This window comes from Diorhabda sublineata, chromosome 2, assembly GCF_026230105.1.
Source record: "Diorhabda sublineata isolate icDioSubl1.1 chromosome 2, icDioSubl1.1, whole genome shotgun sequence".
Taxonomy (NCBI): domain Eukaryota; kingdom Metazoa; phylum Arthropoda; class Insecta; order Coleoptera; family Chrysomelidae; genus Diorhabda; species Diorhabda sublineata.
Genome location: NC_079475.1, coordinates 7,507,409 through 7,525,255, shown reverse-complemented (window position 1 = coordinate 7,525,255; position 17,847 = coordinate 7,507,409). Strand labels below are relative to the sequence as shown.

Genomic DNA, 17,847 nt, shown 5'->3' with positions numbered 1-17,847 from the left:
TTTCGAACCTTTAAAAATTCATATCTCTAAAAATATTAACTTTATCGCGAAAAATCATATGTCCTTTATTTGTATTGCAATAAAGAATATAAAAAAATTTGTCCGGTTGATAAATAACAATTCCTTGCAACTGTTTAAGCAATTTTGATTTAAACAATATGTCACGGGGTCGCTTCATGGCAACATACATACATAACAATAGTAAGACAATTGGAAGAGGAGGAATAGTTTTCAGTACTCATACGTCTGGACTAAACAATAAATAATCGTTTTATGATATAAACGATAAATTTATCAAAAACTATATAGACCAGTCAATGTAGGCTTTTGATCTCTTTTTTTTTTCGAGAGCATACGAAATTGTGCACACTTATGTATTTTTAAATGAGGAATTCGATTCTGAGCTATGTCGATATTTTTTTGCCCAAACCAGGAATTTTCTCGTAATTAGTCAATGAAATTGAATTTTGTCCATTTTGGCAAGATTATTTCATATATTTGCTTATACTTAAGTTATTAAATTTACTAATTTTTCTCTCCTCTGCAAAATATATTCATTTTCATCAAAGATATTTGATGAAAATGACCATTTTCTCCTGATTTTTATTCTATTGGAAAGAGCATCACAACATGAGAGATTTCATTGAAAAAACAGCTAAATTGACTGGACTAATATTAATAATATAATAATATTAATAATAGTAAAAAGTTTTATCAAAGTGATCCTCATTATAAGCATGAGTGGTACTTGTCTGTGTCAAGGATGCTTCTATCGAGTGGTTACTAAATTTTGTGTACTTTGGAGATATGAATTTGAAAGTCACACATACAAGTTAAATTTGACATAGCCTGAAATTTATTGATAAGTATGTGGCAAAGATCATTAATGGGAATGTATTGACGAAATCTGTCATAAAATTATTATTTTTCAAGAAGATATAGGGTTAGTCATGAAATAAAATCAAATTAAAAAATTGGCCAGCATCCCTATTCTTATATTATGAAAAGAAATGTTTATCATGACATCTTTACATTTTGAAAGGAATGATTTACTGATAAGATTCCATAAATATAATATTTTATCTCAAAATATTTAATACATAATTTCTGGAGCCGCGGTAATTTTCAAACCGAATAAACTGCTCCGTACTACACCTACAACACTATCTGGTCCTTCGAGCCGGATATGATCCTATAGAAGACTCGAAGGGCCAGATAATGTAACTGGGAGAGTTAGCGTAGTCGTAGTAAACAGTTTGCTGGGTTTATAAAAATCAAAAAATGACTAAAAACAATAATCGAGAGTCCATGAAACAATGGAAAAAATGAGACTTTAACCCTCATCTGTCACCGAAAAGTATACAGAAAAGAAATAAAATTAAAATTATTATGAGAAATCCACCGAGATAAGTTAAATTTGACCTAGCCTGAGATTTATTTATAAGTATTTGACATAGATCATCATCAAATGAGAGTTTGGAGTGTTTTGTCGAAATTTTCAATCCAATGCATATCATGCTATCTATACATTTTAAAATGATTAATTTACCGATATATCCCTATGTAGATCCCATGAATATTATATTTTATTTCAAAATATTGCATATTTAATTTCTGGGGTTGTTAGTAATTTTCAACACTAAATAAACTGCTCACTACCATACCCAAAACACTATATGGTCTTTCGAGCCGGATATGATCCTATACAAGGCTCGAAAGACCAGATAATGTAATTAGGAGAGTTGATTTAGTGGTAGGAAAATATATGTTTATTCATATGTGTATAAATGTATTTCAGTAAACAACTTCCAATGGATAGGTTAAAATCGTGTAAACGGCAATTATTTTTTAAATGAGAAATATTTTTACCTGTTCCTTTAACCATTCGGAATGTGGTCTAGATCTTGCGATATCTTGTTTTAATGTGATATCTTGAATAACTGTTTTTTCTTGAGTGTCGACCAATAACATTCTTCCTGGTTTTAGACGACTTTTTAGTATAACTTGAGATGGATCGACGTCGTATACACCAACCTACATAATAATCGATAATTATTTTACTCAATTCATATATTGGAACACTACTATGTAAAACTCTTCATTAATCCCTTATGGTATAGAGGCATAGAGCTATAAGGCAGCGCCAATAAATACAACATATAATACCTGATTACCGGCTCTATGAAGAGCCCAGCTTGGTAAAATGAGTCAAGAGGGCCGGACTCAGATGGCTAGGCCACTTAAAGCGTATGCCAGAGGAGCGGGGGTGCGCAAAGCGTGCCGGCAAAAGCCCGGGGGCCGGCGACTGCGCAAAGTAAACGATGGCTGGATGATATAGAAGAGGATCTTTGGGAGCTGGGTGTGAGGGGGTGGAGACACCGAGCGTTAGACCGTGATAACTGGAGAAATGTGATGGACTCTGTATTTAGGCTTCTACGTCAAAATTGATTGCACTTACCTCACTGGCCATAATCATTATATTATCTTTGGTAATGTAAAATCTGGAAGGTCGTAAACCGTTACGGTCTAAAATGGCACCTATTAATCTACCATCTGTAAAAGATATCAGAGCTGGACCATCCCATGGTTCCATAGTACATGCTGCCCAATGGTAGTAGTCCCGTTTTTCTTCGGACATAGTGGGATCGTTTTGCCAAGCTTCAGGAACCATTGTCATTACGGCCTAAAAATGACATTTCAAATGAATTAATAGAATAGGGATTAGATTGTTTGGAGAGTCGTTTTGGCTCAATGTTCCGCCGCGTCCAAAATACGTATACTCTTCATTAATGAAGATATTTGCCAGGACTTTTGTTCCTCCCACTTCCCAAGGTGTTAGCACTCCTGAATCGAGTTACCTTTTTCCCGAAGAGTGTACAGAACATTCGCAAAGTAGACGCTCTGATGTTTCCATGACTTGCTCGTAGAATCTGCAGTTATCATCTTCTGCCATAGCTATAATCTTAAGGTGGTATTTGACGTGGCAAATGACCGGCCACCAGTTTAATTTCTAATCATCTCGAGAAGTTCCTGATATGGTTATAAAGCTTTTGGACTGTCTTAGGTATTGAATTTTTTTCCAATAATACTCCATTTGATCCTTTAGCCATTCGTTCAGATAGTTATTGATGTGACATTTCATGAGACCACCACTCTTCTCCAAAATATGCAATCAATGTCCTTTTTTGAGAAAGCTGTCTGCTTTCTTTTTGTTTGATACATACCAGAGGACTCATCAAAGTATTTGTTTGTGAGATGATTACATTATCGAACTCATATCTCTTGCCACTGAGTAATTTCTTCAAGTTTGACAGCAAAAAATCACTGGATACTAAGTCCTGATAATAGAGAGAATCTGAGAGAAATTTATAGCCTAATTTATGGATTTTTGTTATAGAAACTACAACCTTGTAATCCATTTTTCAAAATAATACCTGTTTTTCAACGTTTTTGTGCTTTTTTATCTATTTACAAAAATAATTATTGTCTAGGTCATCAAAGTATTTGTTTGTGAGATGATACTAAGACCTGAGAATAGGGAGGACCTGGGAGACATTTATAAACTAATTTATGACATAGAAACTGGACCCTTATATTCTTCTAGTTCAGAGGAACTTGATTTCTTTTTCAAATGTGTTTATTTTTTCAAATTCTCGTCAAACCCATTGTTTTTATGACTATTTGGTCTTAAGTGTGCTGTAGTTAGAAAAGTCGCAAGAGCTCGTTTGGGGTTAGATTGCAGAGTCGATTGTAGGCAAACATGATACCTGATCGACCAACCAGTTGAAAACCAATTTCATTTATTGAAAGAATACAGGGTCTCACCATCTATTAAAATCTAATTTAATAATTAGTCAACGTCTTAACCTTCCAGTTGTTTTAAAATTTTACGGAAATTTCGAATAATGAGAAAATTATTATTTTAGTTCATATTTAGAACATAAACAACTTAAATAATTCATGAATTACCTCTGGTAGTGTCCTGTTACCAGCGTGAACCAAAAATTCCAAGACGCAATCCGCAGAACCGGAATCTGACAGATTAGGTTCTACAACTGGATATAAAGTTTTCAATTTATCACCCAAATCCTCGTTTTTCATTACACCTTCTCTGGCCTTCATCAAATTCACGTTGCCTCTCAAGGTGTTGATTTCTCCATTATGTGCAAGCATTCTGAAACAGAAAATCATTTTCTAATTACAAAGGGAAGTCAATAAGTATCTAATTTTTTGAACTTCCCACTTTTTCACTTGATTGACATAAAACCCAGCCTCATTTTTTCAGAAGCAAATCGGAAAAAATTATCAAACATTTTTTTGGTCCAAAAAAAAACCATCAATCAACCGACGTTAAGCTTGATAAATACCATGGGAATATCATTGATTTAAATAGAGATAAAGTGGTATATTCAATTGATATGAGATACACAAGATTCTGGATGGAAAGTTGAGATCGAAACAATCTGGATATTGAAAGTGACTATGGGCGTCTTACAAGGCCCAATGGTTTCATTTTTGATGGATCATTTGGTATGAGAAAGGTTTCCTGAATATAGACGAGTTTTTACTACGCTTCATTCTATAACAGAAAAAAATAGTGGAGTTCTCCGGCTAAATCAGTTTTAAAGAAGACCAAAGAGGAGTTTATCAGCTAATAAAATCATAACTACCATTTATTCTGGAATGTACATTGACTACCTTCAAATTGATCAAGCTATCAATGTATTTGAGTAAAAAATAAGTTTTTCTACACCAGAACCAATCAAGTGTGCGTATATATATATATATATATATATATATATATATATATATATATATATATATATATACAAGTTTCTTGGAAAAAATCCTGCCTAATCCACACTATACTCCAAATTTAGTTTCAAAACCTAAAGGAATGGCTCAAAGGTAGTTGACTCCAACTACGCAATCATCAAATACTTTATTATTGTTAAGAACTCGTCCACGACATGGACCGTGAAACCGGTACTATTCGGTTATAATGGAAATCCGAAATAGTTTGATATTATTTTTCTACATGTTTTTATATATACAGCGGTGATTTGTTTATGTTGTGCTTAGAAACAATTTCCAGGGAGGCCTGTTTATTGATTTGTTTGTTTATGTTCTAGAACTATTCGAGAAATTCCTTTTTGTTATGAATTCGTGCTTGTTTAACAGCGAAAGTCAGTATATAATTGAAAGTCAGAGAGAACGGAAGGAAATAGTCAAAAGTTACAGGGAATTTAAATAAATTATAGAAATACTGAATATTTAATCAAAGAAGTAGTGATAAGTTAGTGTTTAGTGTAAGTGTCTCGGTGTAAGAAAAAGATAGTGTTTATAAATTCATCCCGCCGTTCGAAATATGAAATTAATTGGAGAAACGTTGAACAAAGGTTATAGAGCTCAAAAGAGACTACTAAATAATGTTTTTTAAAGATGTTCAACACTTGGTGAAATAAATAGTAAATATTTGCTTACCTCAAGGGATGAGCCCTTTCCCAACTAGGAAATGTATTAGTTGAGAATCTAGTGTGCACCAAAGCCAAGTAAGTATCGTACATGGGATCCGATAGATCAGGAAAATATGTCCACAATTGATCGGATGTCAATTGTCCTTTGTAGACCACGGTTCTACGACTTAAAGAGCAAATGTAAAAACGCTTTCCAGGCGCTGGAATAAGATGGCTGGAACGCTTGCGTAATATAAAATATGTTCTGTCCTGTTCAGCTTCGTCTCCTGGATTTCTCAACGTAATAAACACCTGAAATAATGTTCAATTGGACTCACACAAAAATGACAAAATTGACAAACTCTGAACAATTTTAATGACAGAACCAGAATTCTTTGTTGCCATTTCTCCCACAATTCCCACACTGGGGTTGGTATGAATAAAAATTTAATAGTTAATCTGCTCTATTTAGTAGTTTGTTACAGTTTTTTCTATCGAATTCTGAATATTTTCCAGATCAGTCATCTCTTCCTTGGTCTTCCAATCCTAGTTTTTTCTGTAGCACTATTTTTACCATCCATTCTGTATTTTATAGTTTCAATAATAAAGTCTCGATCTGATTTGTGCAAGTGAGAACAGAATGTATTATCCAAGAAGTAGCCAATACTCCATAGTGTACTATGAGGATCAAAACTGGGATTGCTTCTAATTCTTGTTGGCATTTACGATATTGGATCTGTGAATAAAAATGATAATCTTCGCACTGCTCCATTTAGAAATAAAGTTCTCCAATTCTGAATGTCTTCCAGAACACATTCGTCTCTTTCTGGGTGTCTCATTCTCTTTTACCCATAATTTTTTTATGTAGCACCATTCTTAGCATCCAATTTATTCTATAGTTTTAGTGATTTAATCTTGTTCTGATGAGGGGATATCTCACAATGCACGTGGAGCATTATGTGAAAGAAGTAGTTAATACTCATTAGAGTACCACAAAGTTCAATACTGGATCGCTTCTAGTTCTTATTATTTTTGATGACACTGCAATGAATAAAAATTTTAGTATTTGCACTGCTCTATTTAGAAGTGAGGTTTTCGCTATGATTAGTGCAAGTGAGGACAGAATGTATTGTCCAAGAAGTAGCCAATACTCCATAGTGTACTATGAGGATCAAAACTTGGAATTCTTGTTGGCCTTGAAGACATTGGAACTGAAGAGTTATGTTGGACCGTTACTGATCTAAAAAAACCTGCTTGATATTCCTCTAGTTCTTTCCTGGTAAACTTATTCTTGTCCTTCTATTTTCGTTAGCATTTTACAGCTTTTCGCCCCCCCCCTATTTTTTTTCTTCCATATAATAATTCGTTTATCAATTTTTCCAGCAACTTCTCATTAATTCAGCATTTATATCATGATTTTACTTTCCCCCTGTTTCTTGTTGTTCTTTTGGTTTTTTGTCACATGCTTTACTTCTTCTATTTTGGTTTATAATAAATTAAGTAGATAATATTTTAATTGTTGGGTTTCTTACCTGCCTCATGAATGGTTCGGAGTTTTTGGCGACTGCACCTATGGAGGAATTGTTGGTTGGTACGGTACGCCAAGCCAACACGGACACATCCAATTCCTCTGCCAACTCTGCGAACTTCTGTTCGGATTGCTGATGATGCAGTTTGTCCAAGAAGAAAATGCCAGTAGCGTACTGACCGAACGGGGGCAACTGAATATTTTGTTCATCTCTATGATAGAAAAAATAGTTTAATAATAATATCAGAAGGAAAATAATTCAAGGGAATTGCGTTTATAACGGTTAACCAGATAGACAAGTCCGAACGCGGAGTCATCCTGAATCACATCGACTACCCAGTGGATAAGACGAGAAGAATCTCCATCTCATCAGGGCCTTATTTATCTCATGCATCTTCAGCGTGAGGATATACTACCAAAAGTGGTTGGAAGAAGCTGAGTCCAGCAGTGACATCCCTTGGAGAGAGATCTACCGAAATAGGGACCAATAGATCACAGAGGAAACAGTCAGAAGGATATTTCAAGAGATAAGGACCCATCTCAACTAGCGGCTGAGGAAGTTGACGGACTACACCAGAGAAAATTATTGGTAATGAAGTTCAAGAAAGCAGGTGGATCACGACCAGTTGTGAAGACAAAAAGAGGAGGAAAACAAAGAAAAAAATGAGAAACCACCCAATCCGGTATGGGAAGAATTTGGAGTGGATTCCAGCAACCAGTTGAGGGGATACAACTGGAAATATTACGCCAGATAATTAAGGTCGTGAAAGCAGTTGGACCGCGACTAGCAGTGAAAACAACAAGAAAGAAGAAAGAGGACGGACCACCCAATCTGTGGATGGGTAGGACCTTACGTGATTCCCAACAACTAGCTGAGGTTGCTGAGGAACTACATCAGAGAAAATTATGTAACAAAGGTCGTGAAAGCAGAGAAAATAAGAGAAAAACAAAGAAAAAATGAGTAATCACCCAATTCGTGCATGGGCAGAATATGGAGTGGATTCCAGCAACCATTTGAGGGAATACAACTGGAAATATTACGCCAGGAGAACAAGGTTTTGAAAACATGACCACCAGTGAAGACAACAAGAACAAATAAAGATAAAAGCTATCCTCTGTGGGAGGGCAGGATCTCGAATGGATCCGCTTATCGAAGTTGTTTTTAGTGGCAATAAAAATTTGAGAAAATTTCTGGTGGAAGAAAAGTCAAGTGATAGAAGAAGATAGAAGAGGATAACTGGACACAGATTCATCCCTTTAACCAGAGGAAATAAACTGAAGATGGAACGGCACAGAAGACCTCATCGGACGAGTTGAGAGGCGGTGGATGGAAGCTATTACCGGATGTAAATGGGGAGGAATAGGTGTGTTTTAAGGCGAATTCTTTTATTTTGTTTCATTTACGTATTTTACATGTTTTTAATTTTCATATGTAATTTTTAGTAATGCTTGTAATAAAAGTTTTCAAACATAATGGAAGATCATCAATACCATTTCATCTAAATTCCCATAATAAAGAAATTCATTTGGGGATAAATCTGGTGAGCTGGGAGTCCACTTGATGAGTTCAATACAATCTATCGCGATTTTAGATCGTTGGATCTTTTTACAAAGATATTCCTATGTATTGCAAAACATTTTTTAAAGAATTTTTCGGTTCACCTACGGTAATTGCTTTATCTATTATAATCATCATAACATAAAAAAAAAATGAAGGTACGCTAAATATTTAACACTATCGATGTTAAAAATGTATCATGATTAAACTATAATTACAAGGTTACCATAATGTTTATATTACATAATAAAGTGATAAACGAATTTACGATTCATAGGTAGAATAAACAAAAAAAAAATACGTAGGTGTCGTCGGTATGCGGCCTGTTTAGACAATAGTGATTTTTTTAAAATTTATCCCGTACTTTTTTTTAAGAAACTTAATATGTGGATGCCATATGTTTTACGTTAATAGGTCTCACGACGAATAAAATGATGTATTTGACATTTTTGAATAGAGCATTGAAATGGCGAAGTTTTTTACGTAGTATTGGGATTGCTCAGCAATTGGCTTAAGAGTTTCAACAAGATATTTGGCCAGGAGTTGGGTGGGACAATTAAATGCACTGAAAATAGTACTTAGTGGATGATCGGGTTTGTGGATGATCGGAAGATCGAGGAATACGGGAAGATTTTTCCCGGAGTATGAGTTTGGTTTTAATGTCTAAATGAATTTTGGATTTGTTGAAAGGAGGGTTGCTCGCTTTTGGCGATGAAGCACCATCTGGAACCACAAGAAAACATCGATACTGCAAGATCGTCATGTGACATACCGTGAGATTGAGGGCATTAATTTCACTCGAAAACATTCAATATTACATGAACATGTGGCTGTAAAAAATATTTTTTCGCGTTGGATATCGCATAGTTTGACAATCGCTCAAAAAAAGCTCGTGTCGATTGGTGGAAAGAAATGCCGAACGACAAGCCAAATGACATGTCGCATCCGTTCCATTAGAGCAACGTAGAACGGTCAATTCTGAATGGTACATTAGTATTTGTTTGCCAGAAGTGTTCAAAATAATCAGGGATATCAAACGTAGAAGACGAACAATTCTCCACCTTAACAAAGCGAAATCTCACACATCAGTTCAAAGAGGACCGTTTTTTAGCAGACAAAACATCGAATTGATGGGTCAGCCGCTATACAGTCTTTGTTTGGCACCCATTGATTTATTAAAAATAAATTGCGAGGTGAACGTTTTTCTATACCTGAAGAAGCGGTTGATACTTTCAATTTACATGTTTTGGAGGTACCTCAATCAATGGGAAAATACTTCTACAATTTATTTAAAGGCATACAAAACTGTATTGGTCTAACTTTCATCATCATCATCATCATTTGTTTATCGCCTTTATTAATTTCCCTCTGTCCATTTGCTATGATAGTCACATCATCTGTCTATGCTACTATTTGCATTACACTCTCTTAACTTAGAATATTAAAAAAAAAACCATAACCAAAATTTATTCTCATTTGTCTATCTTAAAACTTAAGTAGCAATTTATCTTTTCCGGATATTGTTGGGGTAGTTGGGGACAATGTATTATATTATTATAGCTTTCCTTAGTTGTTCAAAAAATAAAATGGGCATTATATTTAATTTCAAATGCTACAAAGAAGTTTGTGAACTGTGTGAACTGAAAAATTGAGGACATGATTTAAAGGTATAACAGAAATTTTAGGTATCAGAAAAAACCTACAAAATTATAGGTCTACATTTTCTTTTTTTGCAACGAACACTGGTTTATTACAGTTATGACGTATTGTAAATATGTCAAACAATGACAGTTAATAGTGTACTTACTTAAGTTTGGCGTAATAAAAATCGTGCGGAATAGCAGTAAGTACGCCGGCGCCGTCTCCCGTATCATTATCACAGGCGCAAGCACCACGATGGTTCATAGAAACGGCCAATCGTTGAGCATCGCGCACAATCTTATTTTGACGTTTACCATCAATGGCAGCTATAAAACCGACGCCACAAGCTTCTCTTTCGAATTGCGGGTCGTACAGGCCCTGCTTTGGAGGAGCCTGCCACGATTCAGCCATTTAATTTTCTGAAACAATTTTTTTTTAACAATTATGGATAGATTTATGAGTAGAATTGTGATAAATATGAAGTGCAGGTCCATGAGATCTTTGCCTACATTTTATTATAGTACATCTCGAACGTCAACTCAGTCAAGTTGTTTGGAGAAATATCCCAAATTGAGTTTCATGCTTAAAATTTTGGCATATGAAAGATTAATACCAAAACATTATGAATGCTGTTTACGATGACTCGTGTCAATCGTTTTCAACAATTAAAAGTTGTTTTGATGAGGACGAGTATCATTAGAAGATGACTCACGTGCGTGAAGTTCTGTGACGCCCAGAAAACAACAAATTAAGGAAGCAATTGTTGAGGATCAAAAAGTGTAATCTGTTCAATTGTACCTGGTGATGAAACTATGGTTTTTACGATTCGACTTCCAAAGGTATACCATGTGCAAAAAAATGTACAGATAATGAAAAGCACTAAAAAAGTGACGGCTACAACAATATCAGACTGCGATGATATACTTTTGATTGAGTCCTAGGAATCAAAAAGAACCATAAACGTGGCTAAAAGTCCCAGCAAAATCAACCGAGGTAAGTGGCTTCTAAGAATATGGATTCAGAGAGATTGAACACCCACACTATAACCCTGATCTGGTCCCGTCTGTCTAGTTTTTTTTTTCGCAAAGCTTAAGATCAAGTAAATAGGTAAAAGATTAAACAGCGACGATGATGTTAAACAAGCTGTATACGAATATTTTGATCCTAAAGATGAAACTCAACCTCAAGAAAATACTTATCTGAACAACAGAGATCAAGAATACCCATTCGTTTTGAATAATAAACATTTTTTTTTCAACTCGAATTTACGAATTTTGTATTTTTATATGCAACATTACCTTGAAACCTTGATTTTGGTGAATAACAAGGGGCCTTTAAGGAGGAACGATGAAGTACGACACAACAGATTTTCACCTTAAAAACAATGAAGCTCAAAAAATAAGATTAAAATCTAGAACTGCATTTACTGTTATTACTACATACGACGACATAATTTTATGAGGCTTTAGTTGCCTCAAGAATGATGAGACTAACTCTGGTTAAAACTGAGATCAAAGTATTATCGGAAGGTAGGTTTTCAAGGAAACAAAGGGTATCTTAGAAAAACACAAATACAAACACAATTTTCGATGTATGCAGACAATATTATACTGTTAGCAAGACCCCAGGTAAGTCTGAAGAAGAATACACAAAACTTGGTAAGATTCGCGTTCAGGGTGAACGTCGATAAGACTAAAGTTATGGAAATATAACTACAAAGATAGAATCTGGAATCAGAGTTCTAAAATCAGAAAGTAAACGGTTGTAGAATAATGGGGTTCCTAAATAATATGGTGAGAGCAAAAGATATATCCAGAGCAGCAAAAATACGACTCTACAAATCGATGATCAAGCCAACTGTACTGTATTGGGGTGAGTCCTGGGTACTAAACTTGAGGAGTGTTCTCACAGTATGAGAAAGGAAAGTGCTTCGAAAAATAATGGGGGCGTAAAAATTAACGATTCATTGAGGAAAAAAGGAGTTTAAAGAATCCAATATTGTAGATTGTGTTGGAGGTTATTTTTATGGGTTTCTTGTGTGCAACTTCCCTAGGTGTTAGTACTACTTCTTCAAGATACTTAAGCCTTCTAACGAAATGGGCAGGGCATTCGCAGAGAAGACGCTCTGCTGTTTCCATGGCTTGCTCGCAGAATCTGCAGTTGTCGTCTTCTGCAAATCTAAAATTACACAAGTAGTCAAAGCACTAAGAACCGGCTGGTTGCGACATAACTATGGACTGATTTCAAAACAAAATTGCCCGGAAAGCACAAATGGAAGGAGAAAAGGCTGGCAAAAAAAAGAATGGTAACGTTAGATACAAGAAGACTGGATTGAAGAGAAACAACAGAGGACAGAATCGTAAAGAGAGTAGACGAAAAAGAGCAAAACTTAAAGAATCACCCGTGTTTTTGTCGTTTAATATGTCGAAGTGAAAAATTGAACAAGTTATTTCTGCTAGATTTACCAATAAATATTTGTATTTATAAACAGTAAGAGATACACAACCGCAGGCGCCAAAAAAAAAATGTAAGCCATCATTTAATTTTCGTGACTGATGTCTCTGAAACACTGTTAATAGTTGGCAACTTTTTAACACAAGTTATTTATACTTTTATAAGTGAATGTGCATTTTCATAACATTCTTTTCTACTTTTAATGATCATGTAAAGACGAAAATAGTATCGAGAAAATTCGCACTAATGATGCTTGAAACAAATCCAATGTGGATCGGAATAACGACTCAAATTATGAAATAACAAAGCTATTTTCTCGACCTCATTTCTCTATCGAATAATACTCCATTTAGTCTAGTTACCATGGAAAAAATATGGTAATACCTCGCATGGAAATGTAAGAAAACCGTTGAACCGTTTACATAGAAAGTTATACAAGGTAAAGGGCCCAAATTTTGTCCCCCACTCACATTTCCATTTGTAAAATCCTTAATTGACGAGAAAGAAACTCTTAAGATTTGAACTTACTGTCAAATATTCATAAATACATAAATTAGGAATAATCGGCGCCCAAATAGCTTTTTCTGTCGGGAACAAAAATGATTTTGGCAAAAAGTGATCCTATTTTCGTCCCCCAACAAAAAACTTGAAAAAATGAAGGAAAAATCAAGCACTTCTCTTAGACTAACAGTGGTCTGCTGGATAAGCCCTTGGAAGAGCTGTCTAAATTGGCTACAATATTTTCACATCGCGATGGTATACATTTGATCGACTTTAAGGAGTCAAATAGAATTATAAAGATTCGGGCTCAAGTTAAATGGTGATAAGACTAAAGGCATGGAAATATGAAGACAAAGATAGAATCGGGAAAAAAACAAGTCTTTTCTGACGAAAAAGGGGAAAGATCATTTTAAGAAGAATTATCTGAAAGTGCTGATAATAATGAGACGAAAGAGTTCTAAAATTCTAAAATAGGATCAATGGGAACACATGATGGTTAGTGCAAATAATTTGGTTCCTAATAATTCCCAAAATTTCTTTCGTTTCTATCCCAAGAAATAATTAGCAAAATAGAAAAGCCGTTTCACGAATTTGATAATGTGAGACAGATAAAAAAAGTGATGATACGGAATTAGTCTAATAAGTATCCTCACTGGATGCGGGAAGAATATACGCAATATCCTGAAAAGTTCATTCTTAGACAGCAATTGTTGGAAATCATATCGTATGACCATTTTCCATCGATGGCAACTCGAATGGAGATGAATATTTAGTACTGCTCGGGAATAATTTTTAGAGCAGTAATTGGGGGTTCGGCAAGATGGATCACCGCCTCATTACCAAATCAATGTTGAGCAGTACCTGAACCAAATTTTTCCAAATCGGTGATAAGAAGAATTGAATCGATAGAATGACCAGCACGCCATTAGACTTTTTGTAAGGATATGTCAAAGATATTGCAAACAAAATAAACTGCTCAACTTAGATTACTTAAAAAATAACGCTTGAGATGTTGAGTCGAACATCTCCTACATTGACATTAATGTTTTGTTTTTTACTTATTCTTCTTATACTTCAGGATCAGTTAACGGAAAAATGAATACAATACAGGGGGTTGCATTTAATATAAAGTCTCAGCACGCCCTCATTATTTTTATTTCACCTTTCCACACCGTAATTCGTGGCGGGAAATTAGAAAATGACTAATTGCAAGAATTCAAATTTTTACCATATACTCTATCAAACACGAGATGATTGTACCTAAAAAGATTTTGTCTCGCAAGGCAAGGAGATGAAAAAAAATTCTTAACCTAACCTAATCTAACCATGTATCAAAATAAAAGATTTCTACTATACACCTCCAAAATAATTCCGTTCATAAAAGGAGAAAAAACTACTTTCCTGGCTAATGTCTCGAGGAATATTGAATTACAACTCCTCTGAATAGCATGATGTTAATCGCCGTTTTTGTCGATTGTTTTGACTAGACTAGACTCATCAGAGCAGTTTAACAGCACTCGTTCGGTCTTGAGACCCGAACTGAAGACAACATCAACAAACGTCGCTCTTTAGTTCATGTATTTAAATATTCCCCAGCGAACGCTAGCTGGCGCCATCCTCACTTCCAGCTGCGAACCACTGGTCAGGTAGAAATCTAGCTTAGTCGCCGATACTATAGATTCTGATGGTAAATGAGGTGTGTAAAATGTAGACAAAAACTGCAAGGCTTTCAATTTTTACCATACTCTATCAAACACTAGATGATTGTACCTAAAAATTTTTTGGCATCTCGCAAGGAAAGAAGATGAAAAAAAAATTCTTAACCTAACCTAATCTAACCATGTATCAAAATAAAAGATTTGTACTATTCACCTTCGAAATAATTTCGAAAATGTATTCTGCCGTTCATCAAAGGAGAAAAAACTACTTTTCTGGCTAATATCTCAAGGAACATTGAATTACAACTCATTTGAAGAGCGTGATGTCAATCACCCTTATTGCCAATATTAAGATCCCCAATGGTTAGCAATTGTAAGGAGAGGTTTAACTAGTGACTAGTTTCGACGTTATTACGTCTCATCAGAGCAGTTTAACAGCCCTCGTTCGGGCTTGAGACGTAGATGTAGAAATAATAAATCGATTTCTCGTATCATCAATAGTCTATGTATAAATTTTCATTATGATCGTTGTGCGGTGGCTTATCATACTTCTGCCTATTTTCCCTTCAATTTCTTTCTATAATTAATTACAAAAGTTTTAATGATAAAATTAAATTAATCGAAATGTTTTTATAATCAATCCATTGAAATACAACAAGTCGCAATAAATTTGTTGATATTATACGATAGGAATTTATAAGTAGTCATTCTTGATTGCGTGTTCCAATTATTCACATCAAGATAATTATTAATTATATCACAATGATTAATTCGAGTGTCAGCACATTCTTTATATAAATAAATAATAGCTGATAAACGCATTTCTTCTACCTGTTTTGAAAAATTGGTAATTTGAAATACATTGACTCTCATTGAAGATGCAGTACGTTTTGTAAAATAAATAGTATGGTGTGCAATAAATATAAAATTCGTATATTGTTGGAATATTATTGATAAAAAAAGTTTAAATATTAGGGAAGACATACTGAGCGAACAGCACAGCGTTGGTTTAGTCGTTTTAATAGTGGAATTTTGAGGCTTGAAGATCATTCGCGCAAGATATTGAGGTTACAAGAAGAGCAGTATCAAAATCTATGATGCAAAGGAAATAGATCTTTTTTCTACCACCATACTTTAAGCAGTAGTGCGTAAAAAACGTATTACTAAGGTCTCCTTGGCGTAGTAATTAGAGTACGAGGCTTACATGCGGGAGGTCCCAGGTTCAAGTCTCGCTCATTCCACTATTTATTTTTGTAGTTATAAAGTAATTAATATTTTTCGACTGTTGCTTTGTTAATTTGTTCCAATCTTGATTAAGATGTTTAGAATATTAAATATCTTTCATGAAGACCCTTCGCGTCGCATCCATGTTCCATTTTTTCACAAGGTATAAAAAACATTGTGTCATACTTGTTATAGAGGTTTAAAATTTGATAACCTTAAGTAAACAAATTTCTAACCTCAATTTTTGTTCAGTAATTCGTGGCCGGTTTAAAGATAAGATTAACAAAACTAAGTAAGTAACGAAGTGGATCACCGTCAATAATTATATCTACTGCTGTCTTGCTTTTGGAGTCTGAAGGACAGTTTGTTGGTTGGTTTTAAGCCGAAAGTAACTAGTTGAAAAGAGGACAGAGCGAATTCTGAGAGATTATTACAACGGAAAACCACGTTCCAAACGTTAGGCGATGGGACCGTCAACCAACCGCCCCGCAGACTCGTGCACTGTGTAAGCTCAGTGTCAACCTACGCCACTAAGGAGACAGCTCTGGCTGAAAGCCTGCCGCCCCGGACCGTAGCTCTATGGTAAAGACGCCACTGGGTACTTATATATCTTATATTTGAATTCTTTTGTACGCAGAGCTTCTAACCACTCCAAACCTTCTTCTATAGTATTGTCCAGCTCATGGTTATAAAAGACCAATGAGGGTCCGAGAACTTTTCGATTTCGATATTTCGATTATTCTGTAATAATATTGAAAAAAGCCGTACTAATTTTTGGATTAGTAATTAGGTTTTATCACTTTCTTGTACATAAAAATAGACTATAATGTGATAAGTTCGAAGTTATCTAGAGATATTTCAAAGATATTACATTCCGGTTCCCCTTCATACTTGAATACACTGCGACAGTAATTTTTTTCGTCGTCAAAATTAGGTTGCCACCTTGTACGGTAAACTAATCAACCATGTAGGTATTTTTATAAAGAAATAGAAAAATAATACAAGCGCGTTTAAAGATTTAATTACAAATATGTATATCAAATTTCAGAGACGTAAATAATATGTCAAGGTCAAACGAAAAATTATACAAATATTAAATGATAAATTTTGAATTTCCATTTAATTAGAAAGTTAACAGATAATTGCAAATATTAGAAAGAAGTTTATAATTATCAAAATTCAATATCCACTCCTAAGAAACATCTTGACGAAATAACAATTTATTGACGCTAGGGTTAAACTGGATTCTAATCAAACCATTGTAGCCGACTATTATGAAGATCTACTTCGTATGGAAAACAGAGAAGAAGCCTACGCATATCTATCTACTTGATGTCGATGCGAACTACCGCTTCTTCACAGGATATGTTCGCAAACTCACCGGAGGTGGAGGCGATGGCGCAAATGAACAATATGGAGTATAATCTTAAAGGACTTTCCGTATACTAGTACTGGTTAGTAATCAACCCGATGACCAATCTTAGTTTATTTCTTTCGAGCTAAAATATCCCCCCAGTACCTTGAAGAGGGTTTTGTTATCTTCAGATCATATACAATTAGAATTTTGTTATTAGAAAGCTTGATGTCAGTCTTCTAACAAATCGCTTGGTGACACACAGATGGCGCTGCCATTGTCTAATCCATATGACGTTTATGAAGTACCAATTTTCAAAATACTATGTGTAAAATTTCATGACGTTTCGATTAGTCAGAAAAAAGTGACAGCCATTTAAGTGAAGCTACTTTTGTTATGTTCAAAACAATTTCGTGTGTTAATTTATCATTGCTTCTTGATAAAAAAAATACTGTAGAAGCTTAGCTATAGAT

The 17,847-nt window shown here is 34.6% G+C and overlaps 1 protein-coding gene across 1 annotated transcript in view; it reads right to left on the bottom strand.

Annotated features, from left to right (window-relative positions):
• The window catches only part of LOC130440850 (uncharacterized), a 49,001-nt gene that overhangs the window by 28,068 nt on the left and 3,086 nt on the right, over positions 1–17,847 (bottom strand). Inside the window, exons 2-7 of the mRNA XM_056774220.1 lie at positions 10,350–10,602; positions 6,989–7,196; positions 5,485–5,768; positions 3,970–4,174; positions 2,459–2,683; positions 1,870–2,034 (exon numbers count right to left, since the gene is read on the bottom strand). Coding sequence (XP_056630198.1) covers positions 1,870–2,034; positions 2,459–2,683; positions 3,970–4,174; positions 5,485–5,768; positions 6,989–7,196; positions 10,350–10,594 — 1,332 coding nt within the window. The 5' untranslated portion in view covers positions 10,595–10,602. The remainder of the gene's footprint in view (positions 1–1,869; positions 2,035–2,458; positions 2,684–3,969; positions 4,175–5,484; positions 5,769–6,988; positions 7,197–10,349; positions 10,603–17,847) is intronic.